At 40.8% G+C, this 15517-nt stretch overlaps 1 protein-coding gene across 1 annotated transcript in view; it reads right to left on the reverse strand.

The window, feature by feature from the left end:
- FRMD3 (FERM domain containing 3) overlaps positions 1–15517 on the reverse strand; it is a gene marked incomplete at its 5' end in the record, with an annotated part of 237551 nt that overhangs the window by 91843 nt on the left and 130191 nt on the right. The window contains one exon of the mRNA XM_084238592.1: positions 1479–1521. Within this exon, the coding sequence (XP_084094718.1) occupies positions 1479–1521 (43 nt within the window). The remainder of the gene's footprint in view (positions 1–1478; positions 1522–15517) is intronic.

Raw genomic sequence — 15517 nt, forward strand, 5'->3', positions numbered from 1 at the left:
CTGCTGCTCCATTTCTAGGTCACACATCTCTCCTGCCCTCTGCCTGGAGCATCACCCCCAGCAGCCATGATTGCGACTCATGGCACCTCACGTGGTGTCACCCGCAGTAGCCAGGGGCATTAGTCTACCCTAAATAACAACTAGTTTTCCTATACTGGCCAGAAGAATGAGCCTGAGCACAGGGCAGGAGGAATAAGAAGGGAGGGAGAGTGGTAAAGGGAGAAGAAGGGAGGGAAAAAAGAAGAGTTAAAGAATAGGCATGTTGGTTGCTGGTTTGTTATTCATGTTGATTTTCTTTCTTTAAAAAAATGCTGCCCATTGGGACTCCCCTGGTGGCGCAGGCAGTTGAGCACAGCGCTGTGAAGCTGCCCCCAGCTTCTGCAGTGCGGTTTGACCCCTGGCCTCTAGGCAAGGGTCCCAAATGGCATGGCAGACCTCTCCTGCTGCGATCGCTGCTCCCCTCAGCAGTGTATTTCATCAGTCTGCCTGTTCTGCTCCCCGCTCTGGCTCTGGTGAATCCTCTCACCCTCCCGCGCTTCTGACTGTGCCCCAGTTCTTGTATAAATAAATAAATCTTTTTTAAAAAAATGCTGCCCATAATAATTTCTTTACATTTGAAAAAGTATTCCTTGAGTAATGACAAATGATACGATATGTGCTAGCCTGATCTACGAGAAGCTGATTTATCACCTCCATTTCACAGCTTTGGTGAAGTTGATATGGAGAGGTAAGTAGATTTCAGGGAATACAGTGAACTTCTGAGGTGCATTTTAGAAGCCCTCCTCCAAACTGTAACTAAAAGCAGGCAACCAGGACAAAATACCATGCCACCCAGGACCACCCATCAGCACCCTCTTCATAATGCCCCAAGTGGATGACCACATATTTTAGAGAGATGTTTCCCAAGCCAAATTCTCCAAGAGTTCATTAGTATTTCACAGGGAAGGGGGGAAAAAGGAATTGAGAACACCAAATTGTAAACAATTAACCCCCCAAAATGTTTATTTTTTAGGAGTTTGATGGGAAGGGGGTTAAGAATAATACAATCCTCAGTAAAGTTACCAGTAAGATTTTCATTTCCAAATACACCTACTTCTCTTATGCCCCCCAAGACTGCACCTCCACCCTAAGCCTTCTGCTAACAACCACACAATTAAAAGAAACCAGACACCTGGTGATGATGCTTAATGGATTTCAAGACCCCTGTCCAAGTATGAAGTATGAGGTAAGATGGTGGGAGAAGGGCGAGACATGGGAGACTGTAAGAATAGTGACTGAAGGGAGAACCCAGACTGGAGAAGAAAAGGAAAGAATGACAAAGCCCTCACTGTGCAAGAGAAGCCACCCTCCCCGACCACGCCCACCTTCCAGATCTTCAATTTCATCCATTTCTTCCCTGGCAGAAGAAACTTTGTCAAGAAATAGAATCTATCTTAGGACATTTCATAGCAAAAGTGAAGCCCCAGATTGACACTTACATTTCATTTGCTTGGAGATGGACTTGTTAGGCTCAAGCCAGTGCTGGAGAGAGAAAAAGCAGAGATTGTGGGTCAGATGGTTATGCATACATCACACTAAACGGAATTTAATAAAGTTTTTTTTCCCCAAAGTACAACCATAGTTCCCAGAGATATCCTCAGGGTTCCCTCCTCTGCAGATCAACATGAATGATTCAGTAACAATAATAGGCAGGGTATAAATTGCAGAGAATTAATACTTTCTGAGTAATATTTGAGTCAGACAGTTGCTGGGAGAGAAGAACAAAGGCAAGAACATGCACTTAAATGGGGTGTTTTAGGAACTCTAGTTGGCTCCTAGGTGATTCTTTGAGCTCCACTGCTCAGCTAGCCACAGAGGGCTAAAGATCAGAACATGTGACATCTATGATCTCTAAGACTGATAGGCCAAGACAGCATCGGCACCCAGTCCCCTTCCAGGCTGCCTCTCATGTTCCCAGTGGGCCAGCCCAGCATTAGCCTGCTCACACAAGCAATTCATACTTAAGAACAGAGGGAACAAATGATTTCAGATATCATGTATTTTCAGAGGCCAGAGGTTATCAAGAAGAAAAATCCAATCCATAAAATCCATAACAACAAAAAAATTCAAAGACCTTGATAATTCAGAATCATGTCACTGACAGTCATTGAAGCAGACATCATGCTGGCCCCAGAGGCTGGTTCTCTGCACCCCACTTGTGAAGGTCACTTCAACATGCTGAGAGCCCTGCAGATTTTAATATTGACTCTGATGTCCCTGAAGTCACTTCTGAAATGTTAAGAAGACTCTCTTTATGCACCTGAAGCTTATAAAGACATTAAGTGAATGTCACTAGGCATCTATCATGAGGTCAGGGAGCCCTCACCTAAGGGGTGCCCCATCTGTTTAATACTGGAAGGAAAAGGAGGAGAAATTGCCATCAATTGAAGTGAACATCTCGCTCTATCTCATCTGTGTCATTCAGTCAGCCTCAATGTTCAGTTTACTATGCTTACTGCAAAACCAGGGAGTTTACTAAAAGCTAGCAGTGGGCCTCCCTGATGGCACAAGGGGTTAAGTCTAAGCACTATGAAGCTATCAGCAGCCACTGCAGCATGAGTTCAATCCCCAGCCAGGGAGCAGAACCACATGGCGCAGCAGACCTCTCCTGTCTTGCCCACCGCTTCTCTCAGCAGGGTATTTCAGTAGATCTGCCTATTCTGCTCCCCACCCTGTCTCTGCTGAATCCTCTCACTCCTCTGCACCTCTGGCCTACACCCCAGCTATTTTATGCATAAATAAATCTTTTAAAAAATAAATAAAAGCTTGCAGTTTTGAATGCTTACTAAGTGCCAGGTACAATGTATTCCAAGAGTTTCCATGGCTTATCACTACCAGCACATTTAATAGATGAGGAATCTGGGGCTTGGGCTGTTAAGCAAATTGCCTATGATAGCAAGTAAGGGAGAAGCCAGGATGTCGTGGCACTCTGGTTAAGGACCCTTAATATCAGCTTTGCACATTCCCAATGGGTCAGTTTGCTCTAAAATGAACACTCCCCATTTCTCTCAGGAACTGAAACATTGGTAAGTCAGATCAGTATTTTCCAATCCAGGTATTAAATCCTTACAGTTGTCCAAAAAAAAGCATAGGGGTCTTCGAACCATTTCGACATCACAAAGGCTCTAAAAGAAAACCACCCCACCGCCTGACAGGATTGCGCAAAGTGAAAGTGCAAGTTTGTTTGCTTCTGGTCAAAATTGCATCAACTAATTCTGAGGACCTGGGTTATATCACCTTCCTTTTCTCCATTTCTTTTACTGTTGTAAAATATAACATAAAATTCACAATCCTAATCATTTTTATGTGCACAGTGGAGTGGTATTAAATACATTCATAATATTGTGTTATGGATCACCACCATCTATCTCCAGAATCTCTTCATCTTATAAAAATTAAATTTCATACCTATTAAACAATAATTCCTCCATTCACCACTTCCTCCAGGCCCCTAGAAACCACCATTCTGTTTTTACTTCTGCCTTCTCTATCAGAAACTATGCTTGGTCTTTACGCAGCTATAACAGAACAGAGGACGATGCGTTGATTACACCACTAATGGCCATGTAACCTTGTGCAGATGTTGACGAACTCTGTGTCTTGGTTTCCACACCTATAAAATGGAACAGTAAACTACCTACCTCACAGGGTTGTTGTGAACATTTTAAAAGTTAATAAAAGTTTAATAGACATAAGATACTTAAACAGTGCCCTTCATGTGTAAAATACTCCACCAATGCTGTGTGCTGCTGCTGCTGCTGCTGTTACTTAATAAGTACAGTTTGGTTGGTAAACATATCTCTTTCAATATATGGAATTCATGGAGGTAAATAATAAAAGGGACCTCTGGTGATTAAATTACTTTAGGAAATAAACGGGACACTTTCGAATCAAGGTGAGAAAACAATAACAGCAATCAGAGAGCAATACCTACTGCTATTGTTTCACAGAGGAGGATCACCAGTCTGAAAGGTTTTCCAAATTCTCCCTGCTTGACATTCTTTGAACACCTTCACCCTTCTCTGCCTAACTTCCACTTCCTCTGCACCTTCTCTCTGAATCCATGAGTCACGGGTAAATTAAACTTTGTGTGCACACACTAGGTAGTTGATCTCCCAGGACCTTGAGGAGGGTTCCCAGACCAGGAGAAGGCTGGGCAAGAATGAAAGCCATGATGAATTAACTAGAAAACATTTAAGGCATGCCCACAGGGGATTTGCCATCTGTGCCCTAAATAAATTATTTACTCTAAATTAACTGGCCTCCTCATTGTCCTACAAAATACCCCTTGCAGTTCCCACATTTCTCCTCCTCTCAACCTATTCGCACTGTGTACAGCAGTGCCCCAAATCTGTAAGATATATTCCAAGACCCCCGGTAGATGCCTGAAACTACAGATGGCACCAAACCCTATACACCATGTTTTTTCCTGTACATACGTAACTATGATTAAGTTTATTTATAAATAATTCATAGTAAGAGATTAATAACTAATAAAATATAACAATTATCACAATATACCATAATAAAAGTTATGCACATGTAGCAAGCTCCCTCCCCTCCTCTCTCTCTCACTCAATATCTTATTGTACAATATTATATATATTTTCAAACAATGGCTGACCTTGTGTAACTGAAGCCTCAGAAAGCAGTCTGGGGGGAAGGGAGGCCTGCTATATCCTCAATTATTCACGTCTGCAGTATGGTTACTACATACATTGCCAGGACAATTATTTTTCCCCAATGGGATTATCAACAGATACAGAGCCCTCACAAAAATAAACCAGCAGTAATCATGCTTCAAGGGATTACAGGAAATCATTTCTCCAGAGGGTCAAGCTCAATTTAGTAGTATTTATTAAAATTTAAAAAACGTACTGGCCGAGGACACAGCAATTTCTTCAGTCTCTAATTTGCCCATGTGAACAAAAAGGAACATATCAAGGACATATTTTCACCACAATATTACATAAAATTGCAAAAAATTAGAAATGACATTAAAGGCCATCATCAGGAAATTGGGTCAATAAACTACGGTCAGTTCATATTCTGAAAGACTCTGCAGCAGTGTTTTATACGCAGTAGGTCTTTATGTGCAATATGGTTAGGTCTCCAAGGTACAGTATGAGATGAAAAAGAGTGAACTGTAAAATTTATAACTATGGCCATAGTTAGTTCCCAAATCACGCACTGAAATGCCCCAGGGAAACAGAGCCGCACTAGACATCTGTCAGACATTGTGCAAACTATAAACTGAAGGAAGCTCCTAGTTCCAACAATAGATCATGCTATATTCCCTTTGATGGCATACTTTTTGCCAAGTTGCATTTCTAGTGGTTGCTGTAATAAAAAGCAAGTACCACACAAACACAGGCGTGCAACAGGCAACGAATGATCTGATGCCAGGGTTTGGGAAGCCATGGGGTGCCCGACAGGCATACACTTCCTGTTAGAAAGTAAGTGTGCTCAGGAATGAGCTGAAAAATACTATTTTTATGTGTAGAATGGCTTAAATGGCTAGTAAGACCATAATAATTATGTTAGGACATACATACATATTAAACTGTGGATCAGGGCACCATCAAGTAATTACTAAGGTATCCAGAAAGCCATCAACCAAGAAATTTTGGGAACCTCTGAACTATGGTATCATGTAATCAATGTACTTTCTTTTTTAATAAAAAGTACAAAACAGTACCACATATTTTCAAAGAACATATAACTAGCATGTAAATATTTTTTTATTTTTATTTATTTTTAAAATAAACTTTATTTTTATATTACCCATACAATTGCAAGCCCCTTATTTTGACCCCAATCCCTCCCCTCCCCGCCCCCCGCCCCCCATAGAGTGTCTCTGGTTCATAGTTTTTTGATTTTGATTTTCACTTTCTTATATTCATTTTCCTGGTCCCTTATTTAAGTTTTCTAGATTCCTGCTATGACTGAGACCATCCGGGATTTTTCTTTTTCTTTCTGGCTTTTTTGCTGAGCATGATCCCTTCCAGCACCATCCATGTTGCTGCAAATTGTATGTGTTTATCTTTTTTGAATGCTGAGTAATATTCCATAGTGTATATGTACCACATCTTCTTGATCCAGTCATGTATTTTGGGCATTTGGGTTGTTTCCAAACCTTAGCTATTGTAAACAGTGCTGCTATAAACATAGGGGTGCAGGTGCTCTTTCGAATTGATGTTTCTGTGTCCTTTGGGTAAATACCTAGGAGTGGAATTGCTGGATCATATGGAAGCTCTATGTTTAGCAGGTCCAGAAATCTCCACACAGCTCTCCATAGTGGTTGGACCAGTTTGCACTCCCACCAGCAGTGCAGGAGAGTTCCTTTTTCTCCACACCCTCGCCAACATTTGTTGTTGCTAGTTTTTTTAATATGTGCCATTCTCACTGGTGTAAGATGGTATCTCATGGTAGTTTTGATTTGCATTTCCCTGATGACAAGTGATGTTGAACATTTTTTCATATGCCTGTTGGCCATTTGCATTTCCTCTTCAGAGAAGTTTCTTTTTAGCTCTTCTGCCCATTTTTTGACTGGATTATTTTCTTTGTTGTTGTTGAGTCTCATCAGCTCTTTGCAGATTTTTGTGATCAGTCCTTTATCATTAGCGTTGTGTGCAAAAATGTTCTCCCAGTTGGTGGGGTTTCTCTTTGTTTTTGTTATTGTCTCTTTTGCTGTGCAGAAGCTCTTTAATTTGATGTAGTCCCAGCTGTTTATCTTTGCCTTCACTATCACTGCTTTGGGTGATGTGTCTGTAAAGATGTCTTTGCTGTGCAAATCACGTAGTGTTTTGCCTATATTTCCTTCTATGTATTTTATGGTTTCAGGTCTTATGTCTAGTTCTTTAATCCATTTTGAGTTGATTTTTATGTATGGTCAAGCTTCATTCTTTTGCATGTAGCGACCCAGTTTTCCCAGCACCATTTATTGAACAAACTTTCTTTGCTCCAATGCATAGTCTTTAGCATGTAAATATTTTTAGAGCTGGAATAATACACACTAAGCTGACTCCAGTGGGGATGGGTAACAGGAAAGAAAAAGGAACTCTGAGACATTGGTCAAAGGAAACCATAAATTCAGTGTTTTCTGCAATGTCTCATCTATGTTTTCACTTCAAATATTTGCATTTATTGGTACATTACATAAATGATTAAAAATCCATTGACAGAAAAAAGTTAAGCCCTCTTCAGAAGATAAAATAGATAGAAGTAGATTTCATGTAATAGATGCAAAGAAGAAATTCATATATGATAGGTAGACACCAGATCCATTTAAGCACTAGGCTTGACACTGTGATCCAGTTTAGGAGCTGTGAAGCCCAGAATCCCAGCACTGCCACGTTCTTGCTGTGTGACCTCAACTTCCCGTGCTGCCTCAGGCATATGGCAGCATCGTGAGGTTTAAATGGGTCAATTCAGGGCCTCTCTGGTGGCACAAGAAGTTAAGCACAGCACTGTGAAGCTATCTGCAGCCTCTGCAGCACAAGTTCAATCCCCGGCCGGCCAGGGAGCTAACCACATGGCACAGCAGACCTCTCCTGTCTTGCCCGCTGCTCCCCTCAGCAGTGTATTTCAGTCAGTCTGCCGGTTCTGCTCCCCACTGTGTCTCTGGTGAATCCTCTCACCCCCTGCACCTCTGGCCTGTACCCCAGCTCTCGTGTATATAAATATTTTAAAATATAATAAAATAAAGGGGTCAATTCACCAAAAAGTCCATGGACCATTGCTTGGATATTCAAGAGACACCTTCTACTCCCATCTTTTTCACTAGGAGAGACCCCTGGGTTGGTGCAATGCAGTTCTCAGAAAGCCTATCTTCCTCCTTCATGCCTCACCCTACTTGCCTTCTGCTTTATAAAAACAGAGAATTCTCCTCCTTTCTTTTCATTCTTCCTTTTAGAGTTAGGAGTTGGGCAATGAAGTTGCCAGCAACTCCTGCTGCAAGTGTGTGTACAGATGGGTTACATGTCTGTAAAAATAACGCCCATGGTGTGGTGTGCTTGGCAATTAGATAGAAGGCTTAAAGCATTTCTTGCATTGCTATTTTCCTTTCAACTGCTGCTTGGAATATATGCTGTTTTTTTAAGTCTGTACCCTTACTGGAAACTGATATTTCCTCAGAGAGGCATAAAGGGATGGCTGCCAACCAAATATCTGAATTTGTGCTTGGTTTACTGCAGCTAAAACCTTTTTTCCTTAGCTCTCATTTAGAATAAAAACTGCAAAACTAAAGAAGCTAAGACCTAGTCAGTAATTCTACCTAAAGAACTTGTGTGGTTAGATGAACAAGAGGATGCCTCCCTTTGCATGGTTTGATGCTCCCAGGAAAGCGTTGCAGTGGAGAGCAGAGGCCCTGCCAGGACCCCCGAGATTTCTTTAGCTTTCAAGTTTCACACTTTATGAACCTAAAAAATGAAGACATTGCCAACAAATGTTTTTCTTTTTAATTTTGCTAGGCCCAGCTGCATTTGATCTTAAGAGGTCATTTTTTTTCCTACCCCATCATAGAAATGGTGCATTTCTTTCATATTTTCTAATTTTGGCTTGTTTGAAGAAAATGAAAGTGGTTGTGAGGTAATGATTTGTGATTAAGCAGATTGATTTTTTAATTTGGTAACTGCTGAGACACAGAAAAAAATGCTTCCAAAGTAAACAATATAACAGTTATCTTCAAATATTTAGCTTCTGAAGAAATTGATTCAGCCTTTGATTGCAGAATAAATTACACACCTCTCTGTTATCTTTCTCAAAACCCTTGGTGCCCTAAACCAAAATAACTTATAGCCTGGAGGAAGATGTTAAATATCCAATGGAACTTTAAACAAGAATTAATGCACCTTCCCAAACAGGAGATTGTTTTTCCCCTTCATAGTAACCAGATCCAAAATCTGATTAATTTCCACCACAGCCCTGAAAGGATGGCCTGATTCTCACACCTCTCCTGGACAAAGACCCAGGATAACAGTGTCTGCATTTTTTAGCTCTTTGGCCTTTTTCCTTTGAATAAAGGCACACCATTTGAATGAATGCAGCCTCCAAAGTGTCTTGGTAGCAAAAGTTATTGCCAGACCCTGGTTGCTTAGCTACCAGTAACAATGGTTCAATTACAACACAACAGTAACAACAAAAAATATCTGTAGATGAGATAGAACCAAAAGTTATTGTCCATTTGGAAATCAATCTATGTAAGAAAACCCTCATTGCTTTGACGTAGTATTTCCACTCCTTCAACCACACTGTTTTGCCTTCTAGAGTCTCACAGACAGGCAAAATAGAAATAATAACCAGGAGAAAAAAACACTGCAAGAAAAAAAGCACTAAATGTGGCTGAAGAAATCATAAGCTTGATTTTTTATTTTTCCATAAAGACCGACACACAAAAGGCTGAGTGGTCCTGTATGGTCTCTGTAAGGACCACTCAGTTCCACTGCTGGGACATGATAGCAAACACAGACAAAACATAAAAGAAGTAGCTGTGTCCCAAGAAAACTTGATTTACAATAACAGCAGGTAGCAACCATCTTGATCCTTGTGTGTGAATTCCAGCTCTACATTCAAAAAATCCTCAAAGTACACTTAAGGGAAAAACAGTAGCTGTCTAAAAATAGAATCCAGGCTGTAAAAATATTGATTGCTATTTATGTATAGTATACTAAGTGGGGCCTCCCATAACCCCTCCCTGGGGTTAAATTTCAGCGCTATCACCACAACAGCCTGAGCTCAATCCCCAGCCATGGAGCTGACCCACATGGCGCAGCAGACCTTTCCTGTCTCACCCACTGCTCCCCTCCGCAGTGTATTTCAGTAGATCCACCTGTTCTGCTCCCCACTTTGTCTCTGGTTAATCCTCTCACCTTCCTGCACTTCTGACCTACACCCCAGTTCTTTTATGCAAAAATAAATCTTAAAAAATTAAAAAATAATAATAATAAAGTACACTAAGATAACAAAATGAAAGCCAAAGGAAAATTATGGGATTATTTCAAGCTTGTTACAATGGTACTTACTACCATATAGCATTTGCTATTATGCTATAGAAATTTGACAACAGTTTTAAGGCCAAAGATTTCCTAGTTGCCAAACCCATGGAACTTTTCAAACTCTTCAAAGCATAAAATAGTAAAAAGATCCTTATGTATGCTGTTAATATGGACTAATTTTGCATAGGCACTAGTGGCATCCCCATTTTACAGACAAAGAAATTAAGGCATAGGTTAAGGCACCTGCTCAAAGTGATACAAACCTGCAAGAGGCAGGAACAGGATTTGACCCAGTCTTCTTGGTGCCAAAAGCTCTTAGCGCCTGAGCAACAATGCCCTCCAACCCTCATTCCCTCCGGATATATGATGCTGCAGCCCAGCCCTTTTTATTAAATCTACAGCTACCCTTGCTTCAGAAGGGCTTTCTCTTTTCATTCTACTCTATATGCTCTGTATGTTCCTGATTATTCTCCTTTGCCAGCTGCTCCTCTAGGCAATCCTGTAAATTTGGGTGTTCTTTGGCTTTCATGCATTCCTCTATTCTCTATTCTCTCCCTTAGCTCTGTAATCTATTCTCAGCATTTTAAAATATAGAAGACTTCACAGTCTCTAAAAATCTATCTCTATGCCCTAAACCTTAACATGAAGGTTCAGATCCATATTTTCAACTGAACACTGACCTTCCCCACCCCAACATCTCACAGGCAGCCCCAATTCAGCATATCTAAAACTTACCATCTCCCTCCAATACCCACTCTTTTTATACAGTTTATTTGATAAGTGACTCTACTTGTATTTGAAGCTCACAGTCCATGTAAGAAGTCCAAACACACAGCCAAAAAATCCACATGGAAACCCTGAAAACACATGCAGGGAGGGAGGACCCCAAAGCCCCACCTTCCAGTGATCACCATCAAGGAACCAGGCATATGAACAAAGACATCCTAGACCCCCCCAGACCAGACTAGCTACCAGCTAATTATCACTGAACACAAGGAAGAGTGGAAGAATCACCCAGCTGAGCCCTGTCTACATTCCTGGCCCACAAAATCCTGAGATTTAATAAATTGTGCTGTTGTAAGTCACTAAGTTTAGGGGGGGCTTGTTACACAGTAACTGATAACTAGAACTCCCACTCCTTATTAGGGAGTGAATGTTGTGTGTATCGTTCCAGTTTCACATATTGAAGCTCTAATCCCCCATGATGGGATTAACCCTTATAAGAGGAGGAAGAGACCAATGTGTGCACTTGCAATATCCCCCCACCCCTTTCTCCTTCCTTCCCACTAACCCTACCCTCAGACATGTGAGGATGCAGGGTAAAGACAGCCCTCTGCAAGCCAGGAAAAAGGTCCTCACCTTGAGCCAAACTTGTCAGCACCTTTACCTTGGACTTCCAAACTTCTATCAACTCTGAGAAAATAAAAATGTCCTGTTTAAGTTATCCAATCTGAAGTATTTTTTTATAGCAGACTAAACTAAGATACTCCTCATTATTAACCTCACGAATATAGCACACAATTACAGCTGAACTTTGAGAGACATCTGCTAGAGCATGAATGAAAAAAGAAATGTCTGCTTCAAATTGTCTCTTTTTAACCTAGACTGTGTTTTTCTCTCCAGTTTACATATCATAGTTACATTCTGATCTTCTTTCCAGTTTGACTTTAAAATTATCTTTAAAACTATTTTGAAACTTCCAAACTTACTGCTCCAATCACCCTGATATTCTTGCCTGCTGAAAGCCTGCAGTGAGTGCTTATTTCTCTAATAATGGCACTTAAATCTTATCTCCCTAATTAATTTCTGTCCTCATCTGAACCAAGCCCAGAAGGTTCCCACCACCAAGGAGGGAAGACTGTCCTGCCTTTGATATCTTCCTATTCTTTCCTACCTGAACCATGGATAAAATAGCATTTTCCCAGCCCTACATATTCTTATATGTGCCTTTTGGTTCAAACAAGACAAGCAGTTCATGGGTTTTATCTTCTCGCATTAAAATTATGACATCCCATTTGGTTAACTGACTTCAGCTTGCTACCTGTTATTAACAGGTACCCCACCCCTCCCAAGAGAGTACATCAGGTATAGACAGTTAATTGTAAGCAATCATTTTAATTAAATACCAAATCCTGTTTTCTGCCAAAGGAATATGACAATTTCCCCAAATTTATCAATGTTTATATCCCAGGCCACAACCAAACCACCAGAAAAAAGTCCCAATTTTCAAGTTGTTATAATAGTGTTATACTCCTTATAACTTGAGTGTTCAAAGTCCTTCCCAGCAAAGTCAAGTTACTTGTCCATTCCCCCTCCTCATACAGGCATCCAAGCAATCTTGATTTTTCATACCTTCTGAGACTTAAAAACAAACAAGACTCATTAAGTAGACAGATTCATGACCAGTGACTTGAGGCACCAGTACAACTCTTCTTCCAGGGGAGGGCTGCCCTAAATCTTAGCTACCACTCTCATTCCAAGTAACAAGCATCTGTGAAGCAATTGTCCCCAGGAGCAGGAAGCAGCTTTCAAATGCAGGAGCAGCTGGTGGGACATAATGTTGTCTGGTTCCTGGCACCATCCCCAGAGTGAACCTCAAATCATAGGGCCTGTTTTTATTCCATTCCATGTCTTCCACAAAGATGCCTCTAGAAAAAGCAAATTGCACTAACATAGACAAGGTCTTTTTCTATTATTAATAAAATTCACTAATAGGCCCACTACATCTTTCTGGCCACCAAAATAAAAGCCCTGAGGTTTTTATGTAATTATATCTGGAGCAAGGAGGCATCAGGGTTCAGCCATGTCCGTGCACCCAGGGTTTCCCTGTTTATTGCTATCAGAATGCATAGCGAACCCCCCATTGTCCCAGGACCACAAGAAACACAGTGCCCAACACAGGAGGGCTGGCAGACATTGTCCCTGAGTTGTGGGTCTCCAAAGTGAAGACCCTTGAGACAAGGAAGTCTTGTCATCAGTCACCATGGTCCCTTGTGCTCTTCCCACCTGAGATGAAAATGCGTACATTGTATAAAAATGAAAAATGATATAAAAAATACATAAATAATTTTTAAAAAACAACTAAGATCAAAAGAAAATGTTTAATGTCTAAATGCAGATTAAAAAATAAAAACAATGAGAAGGAAAGATTCCTGCTTAAAGCGAAATAGATTTTAATTAAACTACTTATTAACTGATCTGTCACTTGAATTGCTACTAAAATCACACGCAAAGAGTTGGCTTTTGCATTGAAAATAAAGCTAATAGATATTTTAAAAAAAAGCCAGGGCAGTCTTTAAGTTAGAAAAGTCAACAAAATTGGCATATATGAGTTTAACAGTTGATTAGAAATAGGGAAGTTAAAGTCAAAAGCACTGGGCCCAATTTCCTGCAGACCATAAACCAACCACCTACCACCAAGTCCTGTATAATCCCGCCTCTGGCCAGGCTGGGAATGGGGTTCTTCCTCAGTTCTAGGGACTGGGTTATAGACTTGCTATTCAGGGCTGTATTTCCTCTGCATTTGCCTCACATAGACCTAGCCACTATATAGTGATTATAACAATGATGACCCCCCCAGCTAGCTTTGGGAAAGGGAAAAAGGTGGAAGAGCAAGAAGGGAAAGTCAGAACAATAAATACTTCAAATCCTAGCCACAGAAGCTAGAATTATGAAATCCAGTTAATTCAAAATTGCATCTTTCAGGCCTCCCCGGTGGTACAGCAGTTGAGCGCTGGGCTGCGAAGCTGCCTGCAGCCTCTGCAGTGCTGGTTGGATCCCCAGCCACTGGGCGGGGTTCCCACATGGCGCGCAGACCTTTCCTGCCGCCTGCTGCTCCCCTCAGCAGTATATTTTGTCGGTCTGCCTGTTCTGTTCCCCACCCTGGCTCTGGTGAATTCTGTCACCCTCCTGCACTTCTGACTGTACCCAGTGCTTGTATAAATAAATAAATAAATAAATCGTTAAATAAAAAAAAAATGCATCTTTCCAATGAGAAGTTACCCAAACATCTGCGCAGAAGTCCTGTAAAGAATATGCTAGATTTAAAGGGGGGGGGGGGGGAGAGGGAGTTAGGGAGGATACCTGGACTTCAGTCAAATACTACCATTTTCTCTGGAATTCTTTCCTCTAATACTTCTAAACTTCTAATGCCAGCTTTCTCCTCAGTAAAACAAGGTGACTAACACCTACCTTTCCCCTAATCTTAGGTAACTAAGATTATATGAGATCTTCAGAAGATGAATGTGGCAGAAACTAAAGGGTACTTTTATTGACCGATATTCAATCTGCCCATCCCTATAGGAAATTTTTTAAATAATGGAAATTTTAGGCCTTTGCCATTAAAATAGCAAAAGATAGTCATCATTTACTGACTCTGTCCTCACCATTTTCAGAGCATATGGGGCATGAGACATCTTGTTAAACATATGGTGCTCCAAATGTAATAGCGCTAAATATTTAATATTCCACAATGGTTTACCGTAAATCAAGTTGTGAAGAGTTGTAGGCACACCACCAACTCCCAAAGCAGAGGTAAGTTCCACTTCAGCTTTCCTAAATTACTTATTTTCTCTGTTGATTAATTTTCTATCCAAATAATTCATTGGTTTTATTTTCCATTGAAAAAAATATATACAAGCTTTGAGCCCCTTTTTCTCATTATCTAAGGCTCATTTTCCCCATTTTCCCTTTGATCATAACAATGGTCATTCTGCCTATAAAAGGAGTCATCACACGTTTGTAGGTTACAGACTTGCTATTCATGGCTGTATTTCATCACGCAATTGCCTTACCAAGACTTAGCCAATGTATAACAATTGTAAAAACAACAACAGTCAATAATACAAATAACACATACCACCCACTCCTATATACCATCTGTTAGGTATTTACATATCTTAGCTCTTTTTCCCAAATCAATTCTGCCAGTTGGGACTGTTAGGTATTTTAACAATCAGAACACAGACTTAAAGTAGTCATAATCACGCAGTTCAGAGACGGGATTTTTAATTCATATCTTTCTGAGTACGAAGCCCATGCAGTTTCATGTAGCAACCAGTCTATAGCCCATGTGGAAACTAAGCTCCTATTGTATCCTCAAAACCAAAAGATGCAGAGGAGAAACTCACCTGTTCAGGTAGTCCTCTAAACAATTTAGTGGATACATCAGATAAGACAGTTTGGGATTGGGGTGACCCCCATTTTCCACTAATCTACTTCCCAAGTCAACACTAAAAATTAAGCTAAACCAAATCAAAATATGAAGAATGAAATATATCAACCTAAATACTTCTTTACTTTAACTTAAAATAGTTTTAGATATACAGAAAAGTTGCAAAAATAGTACTGTATAGGGCCTCCCCGGTGGCGCAGCGTTTGAGCGCCGGGTTGCGAAGCTGCCCGCAGCCTCTGCGGCACTGGTTCGATTCCCGGCCACTGGGCGAAGGTCCCACATGGCACACAGACCTCTCCTGCCACCCGCT

The sequence above is a fragment of the Talpa europaea genome, assembly GCF_964194135.1.
Source record: "Talpa europaea genome assembly, chromosome: 7".
Taxonomy (NCBI): domain Eukaryota; kingdom Metazoa; phylum Chordata; class Mammalia; order Eulipotyphla; family Talpidae; genus Talpa; species Talpa europaea.